Here is a 13,931-nt window from a genome sequence, read left to right on the forward strand (position 1 = left end):
AAACTATAATATAGAGACTATCTGTGTTAGTGTTTCTGTTCTCAAACCCAAGGATTATATATAATTAACCAATAATTACATGTTTCATTAGGGAAAGTTATCATATCAGAGAGGTGGTTGCTAAACCTGAGACAACATGATAAAACACATTTGTTTATTTATCTTTTCTGGAGAGCTAATTGTTGGGCTTGCTTTAAAACCAGGGTTGCAGGTCTAGCCACCTATCCTCAGGTTTTTGGAATGACGTAAAGGAGTCTAATCGTGGCAACTTCAGCAAAATGATTCATTTAACAGAGCAAAAAGATATGTGGCAGAAATATGTGCATTATCAGGTCCATGCTCATCCTAGGGCCCCGGATTTTTCCCTAAGGTCCCTTCCAATTCTGAATTCTGGGGTGTGTGTGTGTGTGTATGTGTGTGTGTGTGTGTGTGTGTGTGTGTGTTTAATGCAAAGGCTACCTAGCTCTTGTGTATTACATAATGTTAATGAACCTCTTAATGAGTGTCCCTGCTTCCAGTCATTCCTGTCTTCAATCCTTCCTCCTATAGTTGCCAAATGGATTTTCCTAAAACACAACGATGACCGTGTCACTCCCCTATTCAAAAATCTTCAGTGGGTCTCTATGTTGCCTCGAGGATAAAATACAAAATCCTCAGCCTGGCATTTAAAGTCCTTCACAATACGTCTCCCACTTAACTTTCTACCAGAGTCTTGACTTCACATTACCCTTCCTTAAGTTGTCTCCATTTCAGTCGAGCTGATCTGATGGCTGTTTCCAATACACAACATTCCATCTTTCCACAGTGGTTCTCCACACCACCCCACCCGGCCCAGAATGCATTTCTTCCCTACTCTCTGAATCCCTAGTGTCCTATTGCAGTTTCTCTGAGATTAGTTCTTCAGCTCCTATTAGGATGAGTAGATTGGGCCAATTCTTAGGTCTCTTCTCAGGATACTAGAGGTGTCTGAGGGGTCAGGGAAGGTTTTGTAATATTATCACTCACAAGCCCCCACTGCTGTGCTCATTATCAATTAGCCAGCCAGTTAATTAACCTTTAGGAATAGGTATTAACTAAGGTAGTATAGAAAGAACAGTTGGCACAAAACCATTGCCCCAGAAGTCCAGGGCACACTCTCTCACAAGTATATAGAGTCCAGGGAAAAGTGGATCAGAGCTAAGCTCATTTGGCAAAGGAGCGACTCCCAGCTTCCGGTTGCATGGAAGTACTTCTCTCCCTTTGTGCAGTACTCACGAAGTTCCTCTGCGGTGGCCAACACTCTCGGCACACCGGTGCCCTTGTAGAGTCCCGAGGCTGCCTATATTTGGCGTATTTAGTTTGTCCTCAAATGTCAGAGCAAACGTTGCTATCAGTCATCACTGTTCTGGGGACATTGCCGCCATGAGAAGTCTAAATATTCCGACCTTTTGAGGGTTACAAGGTTTTCCTCTGGTCAGGGAGGAGAGGGAGAAATAAAGATTCCCACCCCTCTTGTTACCACCCCAAACATTTCCCTCCCCGTCAGGTGGGCTTGCTATTGAAATTCTATCTTCTCAAATGGCCTGCTGTTTTATCCCAAGTCTCACCGGCTGTGACTGATTCTCTACAACCAATCATTAGCTATCTCCCAGGTGTTTTCATCTGCTTTCATTTAATTTATGTCTAGTTTATACCTTTAATTGACTAAATCAATAGAAGCGTCTTGTGATTGTTTACCTCTTTTTGGATGATGGAACGGTTCTATAAACAGGCATTTTCACCTGATAAAGGTGTCAGGTGTAGAATATCTGAGCAGCTTTGAGCCTGCTTTATCTGTACATACCATACAGGCCAAGAATGGAGGTTAGGTTGGTAGCAGACACAGTGACTTGTCCCAGGCCTAGTTTGCTCCTTTGTTTATTTACCCATTCACCGACATGTGAGAAGGGAAGAGACTTGAAAATTGGAAAACTGGAAGATCTAGAACTCCAGACATGTTTGGAAATTGTTAGGCAAATAACCATTATATGGATTACAGCATAGCCTTCAGAGGCTTGTGTTCCCTCCCTATGTTGGACTAAAAACTGGGAAGTATATTAAGTGCAGCCCTTGACCTAGAGGGCCACATATGGCCTCCAGGCCGCAGGTTCCCCACCCCTGGCTGAGCCCTGTCAAGCCGAGACTATGAATCTTGAAGACCCGGTGGAAGCGGTATAATGACATTGCTAGCTGACACCGGCAGTCTGTGGAGGAGTGAACTGTCTCCCACGGATGTGCTCTTTCTGCACATCTGTGTCCACTCTTCCCACTAACACCGTACATCCTGGGAGAGTGCATTGCCTCTGGTTTGTGGGAGAAATGGTTTGTTCCTATGAAATGTTTTATTATTGCTTTTCTTGCTGAACTTAAGCAACCAATGAAAAAAAAATTTTAAGAATGTCAAAAATAAAGATGTTTTCCAAAAAAAATTTTTTTAAGTTGCTGAAAGAGTTGATAACATTTAAAAGTTGGCATGATATGTTTGGTGCAGAAGTTGGAAGTTCCTCAAATACATTTGCTTTGTATTAATTATGTCCTCTGACTACTAAAGGTAAAAGCATTGATGGGGGCTCATGAGTTTTGGTTTTAGAGATGCCTGAGTAGCATTTGGATTCTGAAGTAGCCATTTGGGATGGGGGCAGGGGAAGATCCTGTGAGGGTGACCATTAGGCATTACAGAAATAAATCATCTAAAGTAGCAGCCAATTTAGAAGATGCTTGAAGACAGGTCTAGTCTCAAACGAAGAAGTATGAACATGCACCTGGAAACTGAATGCTGATAATTGTGTAAACTGTGTGAGGCACTTTCTGTTATCCTAGCATGAAACCCTTTACCCTACCAGGGAGGGAACTCTTCAGGAAGCTAGGTGGTACAGTACATAGAGCACTGAAGTCCGGAAGCCCTGAGTTCAAATGCTGTCTCAGAAATTTATCGGCAGGAGGGGATAGATGGGGAGAAAATTTAGAACTCAAAATCTTATGGAAGTGAATGTTGAAAACTAAAAATAAATAAATATTTTTTAAAACTCAAAAAACCCATTGTGCTTTATAGATATGCAAGTGGATTTTTTCCATTTTATTTTGTTTGTGTGGATCCTTTATTTTTCTTTTCCATTTTAGTGGTTAACCTTCTGCATCTCTATGTATTTTTTCAATCATCAAATATATATTTTAAAAGAGTACACAAAAGCAAAGCAGTTCTTAAAGTTTTATATTTTTAGAACTGGTAGTTGAATTCCTGTGTTTTGGACTTCAGAAAAGCAATTTTATTGTCTATGTAAACAATTTTCTATAAAACAGAACGTAGTAGCAAACAATACCAGTGAGTATTAAGAACTGAATATTAAGGACAGATTTTAGTGACTCATATTGGTGTTGTTTTCTAAGAAATATTATCGATATCTTGAGATGTGTTACCACTAAATTTTCATTTTCATTTCTGTTGTTTTTATCTATTAAAAAAACCGCTAAAAATTTATCAGCAGTAGGACCCTAGGCAAGTCCCTCAGACTCAGTTTCTTCACCTGTAAAACAGGGATAATAATAATACCACCTCCCTCCCAGAGCTGTTGTGAGGATAAAATGAGATAACGTGTACAGTACTGTGCAAACCTGAAAGCACAAAACAAATGTTAACTGTTATTATTCTCAGACCGTGTGTGTTAGCTACTTCCTCAGATTCAGGTCAGTCCTGGCACTCACCCTTTCTCTGCTCCCCAGACCAGCAGCCAATGTTTTGACCAGCCACCGCCTTCTATCCCTTCCCTGTGTTACTTTCCAATCAGTCATTACCTTTTCTCCACACTCTCTGTGGAATCCTTCAGTTCATACTGCTCGAGGCCCCTTTTTTTCCACATATAGCTACTGTCCAAGCAATCTCTGAAGTGTTAGGAATCCGTTAAATGCATAGCGGCTCCTCCTTTTGCTATGCTCGTTCAGTCATTTTTCAGTCGTGTCCAACTCTTAGTGACCCCAATTTGGGATTTTCTTGACAAAGATACTGGAGTGGTTTGCCACTTCCTTCTCCAGCTCATTTTTTTACAGATGAGGAAACTGAAGCAAACAGGGTTAAGTGACTTGACCAGGGTCACACAGCAAGTATCTAAGGCCAGAGTTGAACCCGGGAAGATGAACCTTCCCGATTCCAGACCAGATGGTCTATCCACTGTGCCACCCCTGCTGCTCTTATAATGTTTAGAGAAGTCATTGTTGGAAGGTGAGAGAAGGGATTAGGGTAATGAATTGGAGTGGAAGATTTCCTGGCAAATTTTCCAGCCCAAGGCAGGTCCTCTCTCCAGCCCCAACTTTAGGTATGGCCTGCAGGACCAGTCAGTACACTTTAAAGACCCATCTGTTCATTCCACATCCATTGCCTGAGTATTTGCTGTTTTTCCTGCACTGCAGTAGGTGAGAATTGGAAATAAATGAAGCAGATAGGCCCCATCATCACTGTCTCATTCTCAAAAGCATGGAAATATCACCCACTTTCCTTTTAGGAAAAGGGGAATGCAGTGCATCATGGAGGGATCACACAGAACCTCAGGACAGGGCTATAAGTAAAAATCCTTGAGAACCACAGAACCGTGAAACAGTATTAAGCATATTCTCATACACCTAGCAGTTATTTTTAAAATGCAAGCTCAAATAGAAAAGCTAATGTAAGAACACTACAACCTAGGACATTTCTTCCAGGCCTCCTGGAAAGATGTGCACAATGCTGTTTCTATTCCTCCGACATTTGCAACCAAAAGAAGAAATACCACAGTCCGGGATGGTTTGTAATTCCCCTTCCAGCTCTCATGATACCACTGACTTCCTAACTTCACAAGGTCTCTGCTCCCAGCAAAGCCTTGCAAGGGAATAAATAAATAAGTCAGGAGTTAGGACCCAGGGATACTTAGAGGACATGACAGCTGCCTGGAAATCAATGAAATGTGCTTAAAGATGCATCAGACTGATGGGAGATACGGTTTGAATTCCTCTTACCCATCTGTTCAGGTACAAGTGTTCCTCTTTTGACTGGGAGTGATTGTACTTTCTATTCAAAATTCTATCTAGAAAAGGAATTTATTGTTTGGGAAAAGGAAAAAGACTGCCCTCCCAAAACTAACAGACGTCATGGTGTTCCCAGATTTTTTTACAGTACTTCTCATCCTGGCTGTGAGCTCCTCAGGTAAGGTCAACATGTTCACTTAAAAACCAAGGGTGGGATGGTAGAGTGGTTTAAGAAGGAAGCAGACAGCAGCCTGGCGTATATACTGGTAGGGACTTGGAATGTATCTACCAGGAAGTTTGAATGACAGCTGTTAAGTGTGGATACTATTGCCAGTGCCATGGAACCTAAATGTTTCTAAGATGTCATCAGCCATTCCAGAATTCTGAGAACTTTGGTGGTGCCCTGGGAAATCTGGGATCAAGAGAGTCCTTTAAATTGGGGCTGGTAATTTAATGGGATAGATTAGATGGGCAAAAAGTTGCTAAAAATTAATTTTGAAAAAATGTTAAAGAATGTTCAAAATAAATACATTTTCTAAAAAAAAGTTTTTAAAAGCTGATAAAAGAGTTGATGACATTTAAAAGTTGGCATGGTATGTTTGGTGACTACTACCTACTGACTACAACTGTTTCCTTCTATGTAAGGACATAGAAGCAGCCTTCTTGGATCTATTTTTAGACCTGTGTAAACATCTGAAGTAGGTTTGGGTGCCATGTTATACGTGTATAGATGCATGCAAGTGTCTAGAGATAAATTTGAAGTGACAGACCTGGAGTAAGGAAGACTTGGTTTAAATCCTCTCTCCTATTATTGTAATTACATATATGTGCACACATAACTATTGACAGCAGAGGAGCACTGGGGCAGAGGGTGAGGAGCATACAGTAACAGAAAAGCAACAAAGAAGGAAAAGGAGAAGAGAGAAAGAGGAGAGGCTATTGTGAGTTTTAAAATTAATTCACTTTTTCTATTGCTTCAAACATCAAATTTGGCAAATTTCTGTATTCACTTTTCTATATAATGGCCCTTCAAAATCAAAAAAGTCAGTGGATTTTACAGTAAATTTGCTATTTGCATTTCTGATAAATTTTCACCTAAGCTCCTGTTTATCTTTTTTATAAAACAACCAGATTCTTTCTTTTCTTTTCTTTAAGGGAAAAATTGTTTCATGGCTAACAATAGTAGAAAATACAAACCTTCTTTGTACATGGATGCCTCTGTACAATATGTGTTTCATAAGAGCATTACAAATGGTTCATAGGCACTTGGTCAATCAAAGGGACGGGGAGTCATAATTACTGACCTCAGCCGGCTAGGGAAATATCTTAATTATACCTTTCCAGCATAAATTTTGTAAACCCTAAGGCACTATAGAAATGTAATCCATTTTGATGGGAGAAGGGACTGGCTTCTGGGGTTAATCCCTGTATTCATGCAACTCAACCAAACCATTGATGTTTGAGGGGGGCCATGTTGGGTATACAAAGATGAAAAATGGCACAGTCCCTGCCCTCAGGTGCTTACACTTTAATAGGGGGGCTAAGACATGTAAACATTATCTATTATGTGAATGAGAATGAGAAAAATCCAGAGTAAGATCAGAGATGCAGGAGAGGGCTGGAGAAGGAATGATCTCCTCTAGATAGGGGGACCAAGGAAGACCTCCCAGACGAGATGACATCTGAGGTAATGTCTGACATCGTTATGTACATGTAGTAATAAAAGTTCCAGAACTATATAGAATTATGGGCATTGGTAACACACACACACATACACACACACACACACACACACACACACACACACACACACCCCTATGCAGGAACCTAGATATAATCTAGCCCACCCAACCCTCTCCCATTTTACAAGTAAAGAAACTGAAAAACAGAGGAGGGGACATAGCTGAGGATAGACAAAGCATTTATTAAGCACTTAATATGGTTGGTCCCTGTCTTAAACTCTGGGGACACAAATATAAACATGTAAATCAGTCAAGCTGCTCAAAGAGCTTATTATATCCTAATAGGGGAAGATAATACATAAAGAGGTGCTAGAAGGGGTGGAAGGAAGGGTGAGTAAACAGAAAGTGGTGTGGAGAACTAGACCCCCAGAAAAATAAGGTGAAAACTCACCTATAGTGGGGAGGGGATCCCAGGGTGGAGTCTGAGAAGAAAGAAGAGTAAGTGAGAAGGTCAGAAGAAGGTAGAGGTGGTGGTCCAGTAGAGAAAGCATAGATTTAAAGCCAGAAAAAATCTTGGAGTTTATCAAGAATAGTCCCTTCACTTTACTAGATAAGGAAACTGAGTCACAGTAAGGCATAATGATTTGCCCAGTGCCAATAGCTAGTAAGTTTCTGAGGCAGATTTTGAATCCAGGTCTTCCTGACTCCAAGGCCTGAGCTCTACCCACTACTACACTATATTGCTTAAAGTGGCAAAAGTTACCAAAATCAAAACTAAAAGAAAAACCAGCCATGACCGTCACGCCAGTCAGAAGCAGCTGGCTGCTAGGAGAAAACAGCAGCCTCGCTGATAGCATCCCTAATGGATAGCAACCATAGAGTTGGCTCTGTTACCCAGCATGGGCATGCCCCTCAGGACCCACAGCATACGGCCTCTTGAGACTGTGTACTAAATAATTCCCTGATTCTGATTCTGCTGAGAGAACAGCTTAGCAGCTCAGCCAGCCCTTCTGAGCCCTGGTGTGTCCTGCTGAAGGGAGAGGTGCCTCAGTCTGAGGGCTTTCTCAGTCTGTGACCTCCCTAGAGGGAGAAGAGAGCTCTGTTTCCTGGGGAAGCAGAGCTGCCTGCCTGAGAGTTTGCCAGGCTGGGCCCTAAAGGAATCAGCCAAGAGATTAAAATGAGGCTTGGGTGTGGGGCAGGTGAGGAGAAGGAAGAGTGTAGGGTACAGAATGGAGACAAGATATGCCCAGTTCATCAAGAGATGGTGCATTGTTTTAGTTCACAGCTAAACATTATGTTTTCTGAAGCTGTGTTGGACTGTCCAGAGCAAAGGCAGATTTGGGGCTGTTTTCTTGGTATTGATGGCTATACCTCTAATTGGACTCTTAGGTCCCTACGGAACAATGCCTCTGGGTGCCATAACTATTCTTTGGCTGCTATCCATAGGGTACCATCACCATGGGTCCATCTTCTCTTCAGGTCTTATAGGGGTAACAGCCAGGCTCTCTAAGGGATGGTCAGTCCTCCCTCCAGTTGCTGTACCTTAATTGTCACTTCTGCCCTGCCCGGCTTCTCACTACATTCAACTGATTTTGCCCCAGGCATAAGAATTCCTAGTTATGACTGGCATGGGATAGGGAGACGACAGGGAGAAATTTAGGCAAAGGGATTCCCGTGTTCATGGTGATCATATTCTCTGAACCAAAAATGAAGGAAAATTGTTTGACAACTTCTACTAGAGTTTCCTCCAATCAACCAAGCATTTTATTAAGCATCTACAGTGTACCAGGCACTGGGAGTCTCCAATGCCTCTTCATGGTGTAGAGCAGACCGTGGGTTCTCAAGACTATGCCAGTAGGGTGCAAGCTCTGGTAGATTCCAGTAAGCTAGAAAGGCTCCGAGTACATTCCCAGATACAGATTACCTGTCTATCATCCGCGGACTACTCTACCTAAGTTCAGAGAGGTTCTTCCCAGAAGGTTGGCTACCAGTGAATGTCTTTTTTCTCGAGTCTCTCAAATCAAACAACCTTTAACTAAGACTGTGGTTTCCAAACTATATAGCAACACCTCCTTTTTAAGCCAAAAAATTACTAGTCATCCCAAAACTTTTAGAAAAATAAAAATTTGTAATTAAATGTAAGCATTAAAATTTTAAATGATAACCATAATCATTCTTTAGGTATTTGCATTTTTCAAAAAGTGATAGAATTTTTTAAAAAAACCTTATTGTAGCATTCTTATCAAAATGAAGGACATTAAGAAACATAATACAAATTATGGTACTTTTAACTTCCATACAAAGATTGGTTGACTTCAAGTTTACACACTTCATATTCAAATACAGCAATCAGCATGACACAGCTCACTGACATTGTCAATTGCAGATAATTCTCCAAACTAGACTCCCTTTTGTTGACCTGATTAAACCCTTTGTTAATAGGTACTTACACAGGACGTCTTTCCTAGTGGTATAAAAGATACTCCCACCAGCAAACTTACAGTTGGTCTCTGTGGAACAAAAGGCAATTAGAGGCAGCTATGTGGTACAGTGAATAGAGTGCCAAGCCTGAAGCTCAAATCTGGCCTTAGACATTTACTAGCTATGTGAACCTGAACAAGTCACTTTACCTCAGTTTGCCTCAGTTTCTTCATCTCTAAAATGGGGATGATAATAAAATCTAACTCCCAGGGTTGCCGTGAGGATCAAATCAGCTAACCATTATAAAGCATTTAGCATAGTACCTGCACATAGTAAGCTCTATATGAATATTAGCTATTATTATTTCCTGGTCTGGGAATACCTAACCTTCTGATTAAGGTAGCATTGTATAGCAGAATGAACATAGGACTTGGGAGTAAGTCAGAGAGGACTGGTCACTGAACCACTCACACAGTGGACCTCAAAGAGAAAGACTAATTCTATTCCTGATTTCCTTCTTCCTCTTTTCTGAGTGTATGGGAACTCTGAAAACTCCCTTGGACTCCCCATAGTAGGGAGAGGATTTTGTTCTCCTCTCCCATTCCTCGCAGCTATGGTAGATACTCAAATATGGCAATGAGCACACGGGCTACCTAGCTAAGGTTGAGCCTGAAGGACTTTGGACTCCTGTTTACCTCTTCTGTTTTACATTTATTTCTCTGAGCATAGGTGACCAAACAGTGATCCTGCGATGGACTTTTCTAATCTTGAAGGCAACCTCATAAATATGAGAAGTCAGGCAGTCCTGAATCCTTCAGCTCCTAAATCCTGGCTGGTAGAGGGAGTTTTTTGACACTATATCCTTCTAGGAGAAAATGACAACTGCTACAAGTATGAACCCAAGCTATGGCCTGGCCTTCCAGAAGACAAAGACCTTAGGGACATGTTCAAACCATGCAGAGCTGAGGTGAAGAAGAAATGACTATTCAGCAGTCCCATAAAATGTTTCATATTTTGATATTTTAAATATTGACCATTTGAGAGACTATAATGAGACTCGTGGGGTTATTGCATGATGTTTTAAGTCTTTGTCAATGTGTGCTTTTTAGTCTTTTATGTCTTAAATATTTCTTTTTCTATTTCCTTTTGGGGAAGACCACAGATATGAGGCAAGCCTAAGCTTTAATTGATTTTCCTTTGGCTCCAAAGTAGGGAGGGAAAGAAACAGAGGGTGGGGGAAAAGAGCCTGAGTTCTCCCTTTCAGAGGTCAAGCTTCCTGAGGACTGAACTCAGTCTGCATGAGCTAGAGCTTGAGGTGGGGGTTCCTTAGTGGGAGAAGCCAGATATTCTGTAGTTCCCTAAGCCCAGCACTGGCCTAGTGTTACATGAAGTTTTGTTAAGACTTAATTCCTGCCCTCCTGCAGTTTTAATGGAGCTCATAGTCTGGCAGCCTTTATATGGTTCACTAGGGTATTAGTTTTTCAGTCAGAGGACATGGATTCAAATTCCACCTTTGACGCTTACTACCTGTGTGAATTTGGGTAAATCACTTAAACCTTCTTACACCTGTATCCTCTCTTCAACCAGCCTTGGAGGTCATCATCCCCTAAAACTGAACTATACTCCATGACCATGAACTCTGAAATTTTCCTCTTCATCATAACATCTTGTCTTTCCCTCTCTCCCTCTGCCTTATTCCTCCCAAATCTATCCTTCACCTTCACTGCAAACTCTAGGTAAAGTAGGCCATCTTGTCTCAGTTCTTACCTAGCCCTCAGTCACTAAATGAGCTTTGCCTCAGACAAACTGAGACCTGAGAATGACCTTAATTTAGAAATGCCAAGATCACCCACCATACCCTTTGCCAGTAGTCTTGGCTTTTGTCTTGCCACTGGACTCTGCTGATTCTGGAGGACAGAGTGAAGCCGATGACTTCGCCTCTGCCTCACTTAAATCTAATTTATGCTCAGGTCAAGACATCACCCTCATGATGTCATTGGTCATCTTCGACAATGTAGGAGGAGCAACTGCAGTCCCTAGGCTCTCCATTCCTCTTTGTCGTTTCAGTCCATCACCCTGCTCTGGTCTCACTTTCTTCCCTTCACAATTCAGAAACTGTAGTTGACCAGCTCAAGTATACCCTCTCCTCATTATTGCTCGTGCCTTTCCAAACCCAAATTCTGGGTAGACACAATTATTTGCCCTCTCCAATGCTACTTGGTGCTGCAGAATCCTAGTGGGGAAATGAATTTAATCATATGTTCTGGGTCCACAACAAATTTTTATTCTTTTATTTCAATAGGGCCCTCACTGATACACAATGATACTTTCATTCTTCCCACAGTAACCATCATATTCTCCACAGCAACTGTTTCAAATCTTCTCTCTCTCCCCCTTAGCAAAAGTCTTTACCCTTGGCTTTACTAGGAAAATAGGCCATCCGGCATGGTCTCCCTCTTTTTCACACCTCAAAACCCCTTTGCACCTTCCCCCACTATCTCTTTCTTTTCTCCAGTCTCTTACAAAATGGTGGCCAAAGAGGCAGTAGAAAAAAACACTGTCTGGGGAGTCAGCAAAGCTAAATTCAAATCCTACCTCATTCTCATTATCTCTATCAACTTGGACACTTCATTTAAGGTCCTTTAAGGTCATTTAAACTGTCAGTTTCCTAACTTATAAAATGAAGAGGTTGGAACAGATGACCTCTAAGCTTCCTTCCAGATCTCTGATCCTTCTCCTTGACACTTGTGCTCTTAATACCATCCCATATACCTCTTCCAATAGCTCAGCCCTTCAATTATTCTCTTCTCTCTCTAATCTTTTATTTCTCCTTATCCACTGGCTTCTTCCTGGCTGTCTACACACATGCTCATGTCTCTCTAGGCCTTAAGAAACCTTTGCATAAAGCTGCCATCCCCCTGATGCTGTCATCCTATATCTCTTCCTTTCTTATAGTCAAACTCCTATGAAAAAACCACTTACACCATTGCTTCTACTTTTCCTCCCACTCATTTCTCAGCTCTTAACAGTCTGGCCTCTGGTCCCATCACTCAAATGGAACTCTATTCTTCAAGATTAACAGACATCGCAGCTGCCAAATCCAATGGCCTTTTTCTCAGCCCTCATCCTTCTGGATTTCTAAGCACTGTTTGATACTGTTGAATACTATCTTTGTTCTTTGTACTTTTCTGGGCTTCTGTGACAGTGTTCTATCCTAGTTCCTGTTCTACTCGTCTGACTGCTTCTCCTCAGAATTCTTTGTCAGATCCTCCTTCTTCTCCATCCCATTAAGGGTAGGTGTCCCTAGAGGCTCTCTTAGGTCTGCTTCTCTTTCTCTCTACAATCTCTCTTGGTGAGCTCATCAACTCCCACATGTTTAATTATCATTTCTAGGCAAATAATAAAAAAATAATAGTGGCTAACATTTATAGAGCACTTACTATGTGCCAGGCACTGTGCTAAGTGCTTTGTAATTGTTATCTCAGATCCTCACCACAACCCTGAGAAGTAGGTGCTATTGTTATTCCCATTTTATAGATGAGGAAACTGAGGCAGACTGAGGTTGCCCAAAGTCACACAGCTAGTAAGTATCTGAGGCCAGATCTGAACTCAGGTCTTCTTAATACCAGGCCCACCTATATATCCAGCCCTAATCTTTCTCTGGAACCTATATCACCTTTTGGATATCTCTAATTGGCTGTCTCCTAGACATCTCGGACTTAACATGTCCAAAATAGAACTTAATGGAAATAATAATAAATAATAAATGGAACATAAACCCACTCTTCTTCAAACTTCTTTGTTTCTGTTGATGGCACCACCAGCTTTGTAACTTTGCAGTCATCCTTGATTCTTCCTTCTATCTTACTATCAGTCTTATAAATTCTACCTCCATCACATCATCTTAAAGAGAAATCTAGATCTAGCTGTTATTATGAATAATAATTACATTTATAATAATAATATAATATTTAATATAATAGGTCATCATCCCTTACGTCTGTCTCTTTCTCTATTCACGCGGGCTTTCTCTTTGCTGAGGCCCTCTCATCTGGACTTTCACAATAAGCCTCCTAAGCCATCTCTCTACTTCTAGCCTCTTTTCTCTCCTTTCCAGCCTCCACATAACTACCAAAATATTCTTTTTTTTTCAAAACTTTTTTTTAAGTGTCAAGTGTCTGGTCTGAAGCTGGATTTAAACTCAGGTCCATCCTGACTTAAGGACTGGTGCTCTATCTATTGCACCGCCTAGCTGCCCCTAAAATATGCCTAAGGCTCAGGCCTGGACATGTTGTTCCTCTACGCAAATATCTTCAGTGGTTTCCTATTGTTACTAGAATAAGCTACACATTGGCGTTTAAAGCCCTTCACAATCTGGCTCCCACTTACTTTTCCAGACGTTTCCTATTATCCCCCTTCACATACTTTCCTTTCAAATCAAATTGTCCTGCCAGCTGTTACCTATACAAAACTCTCCATTTCTCATCTCTGTTCTACTTCCACCATTTCCAGTACTTAGCTTCCTTCAAGGCACAGCTTAGGGACTTCCTCCTTACAAGCTTTTTCTTGACCCTCCAACTGTTAATATTCACCCCCTCCTCAAATCATCTTGTATTGGTGTGCTTATATATGCATATATATGTGTGTGTGTGTGTGTGTGTGTGTGTGTGTGTGTGTGTGTGTGTATATATATATATATACACAAACATATATATACATTTTATATACTATCACCCTGGCCCTAAAGTAGAATGTAAACCCCTTGAGGCCAGGGATTATTTCTTGTTTGTCTCTGTATACACAGATACTTTAAAA

General features: G+C 41.2%; 1 protein-coding gene across 1 annotated transcript in view; it reads left to right on the forward strand.

The window, feature by feature from the left end:
- Nucleotides 1-5,136: 5,136 nt before the first annotated feature.
- CHRNB3 (cholinergic receptor nicotinic beta 3 subunit) overlaps nt 5,137-13,931 on the forward strand; it is a 44,665-nt gene continuing 35,870 nt past the window's right edge. Inside the window, exon 1 of the mRNA XM_020969635.2 lies at nt 5,137-5,191. Within this exon, the coding sequence (XP_020825294.1) occupies nt 5,137-5,191 (55 nt within the window). The remainder of the gene's footprint in view (nt 5,192-13,931) is intronic.

This window comes from Phascolarctos cinereus, unplaced genomic scaffold (assembly GCF_003287225.1).
Source record: "Phascolarctos cinereus isolate Bilbo 61053 unplaced genomic scaffold, phaCin_HiC Scaffold_2;HRSCAF=192, whole genome shotgun sequence".
In the NCBI taxonomy this organism is placed as follows: Eukaryota; Metazoa; Chordata; class Mammalia; order Diprotodontia; family Phascolarctidae; genus Phascolarctos; species Phascolarctos cinereus.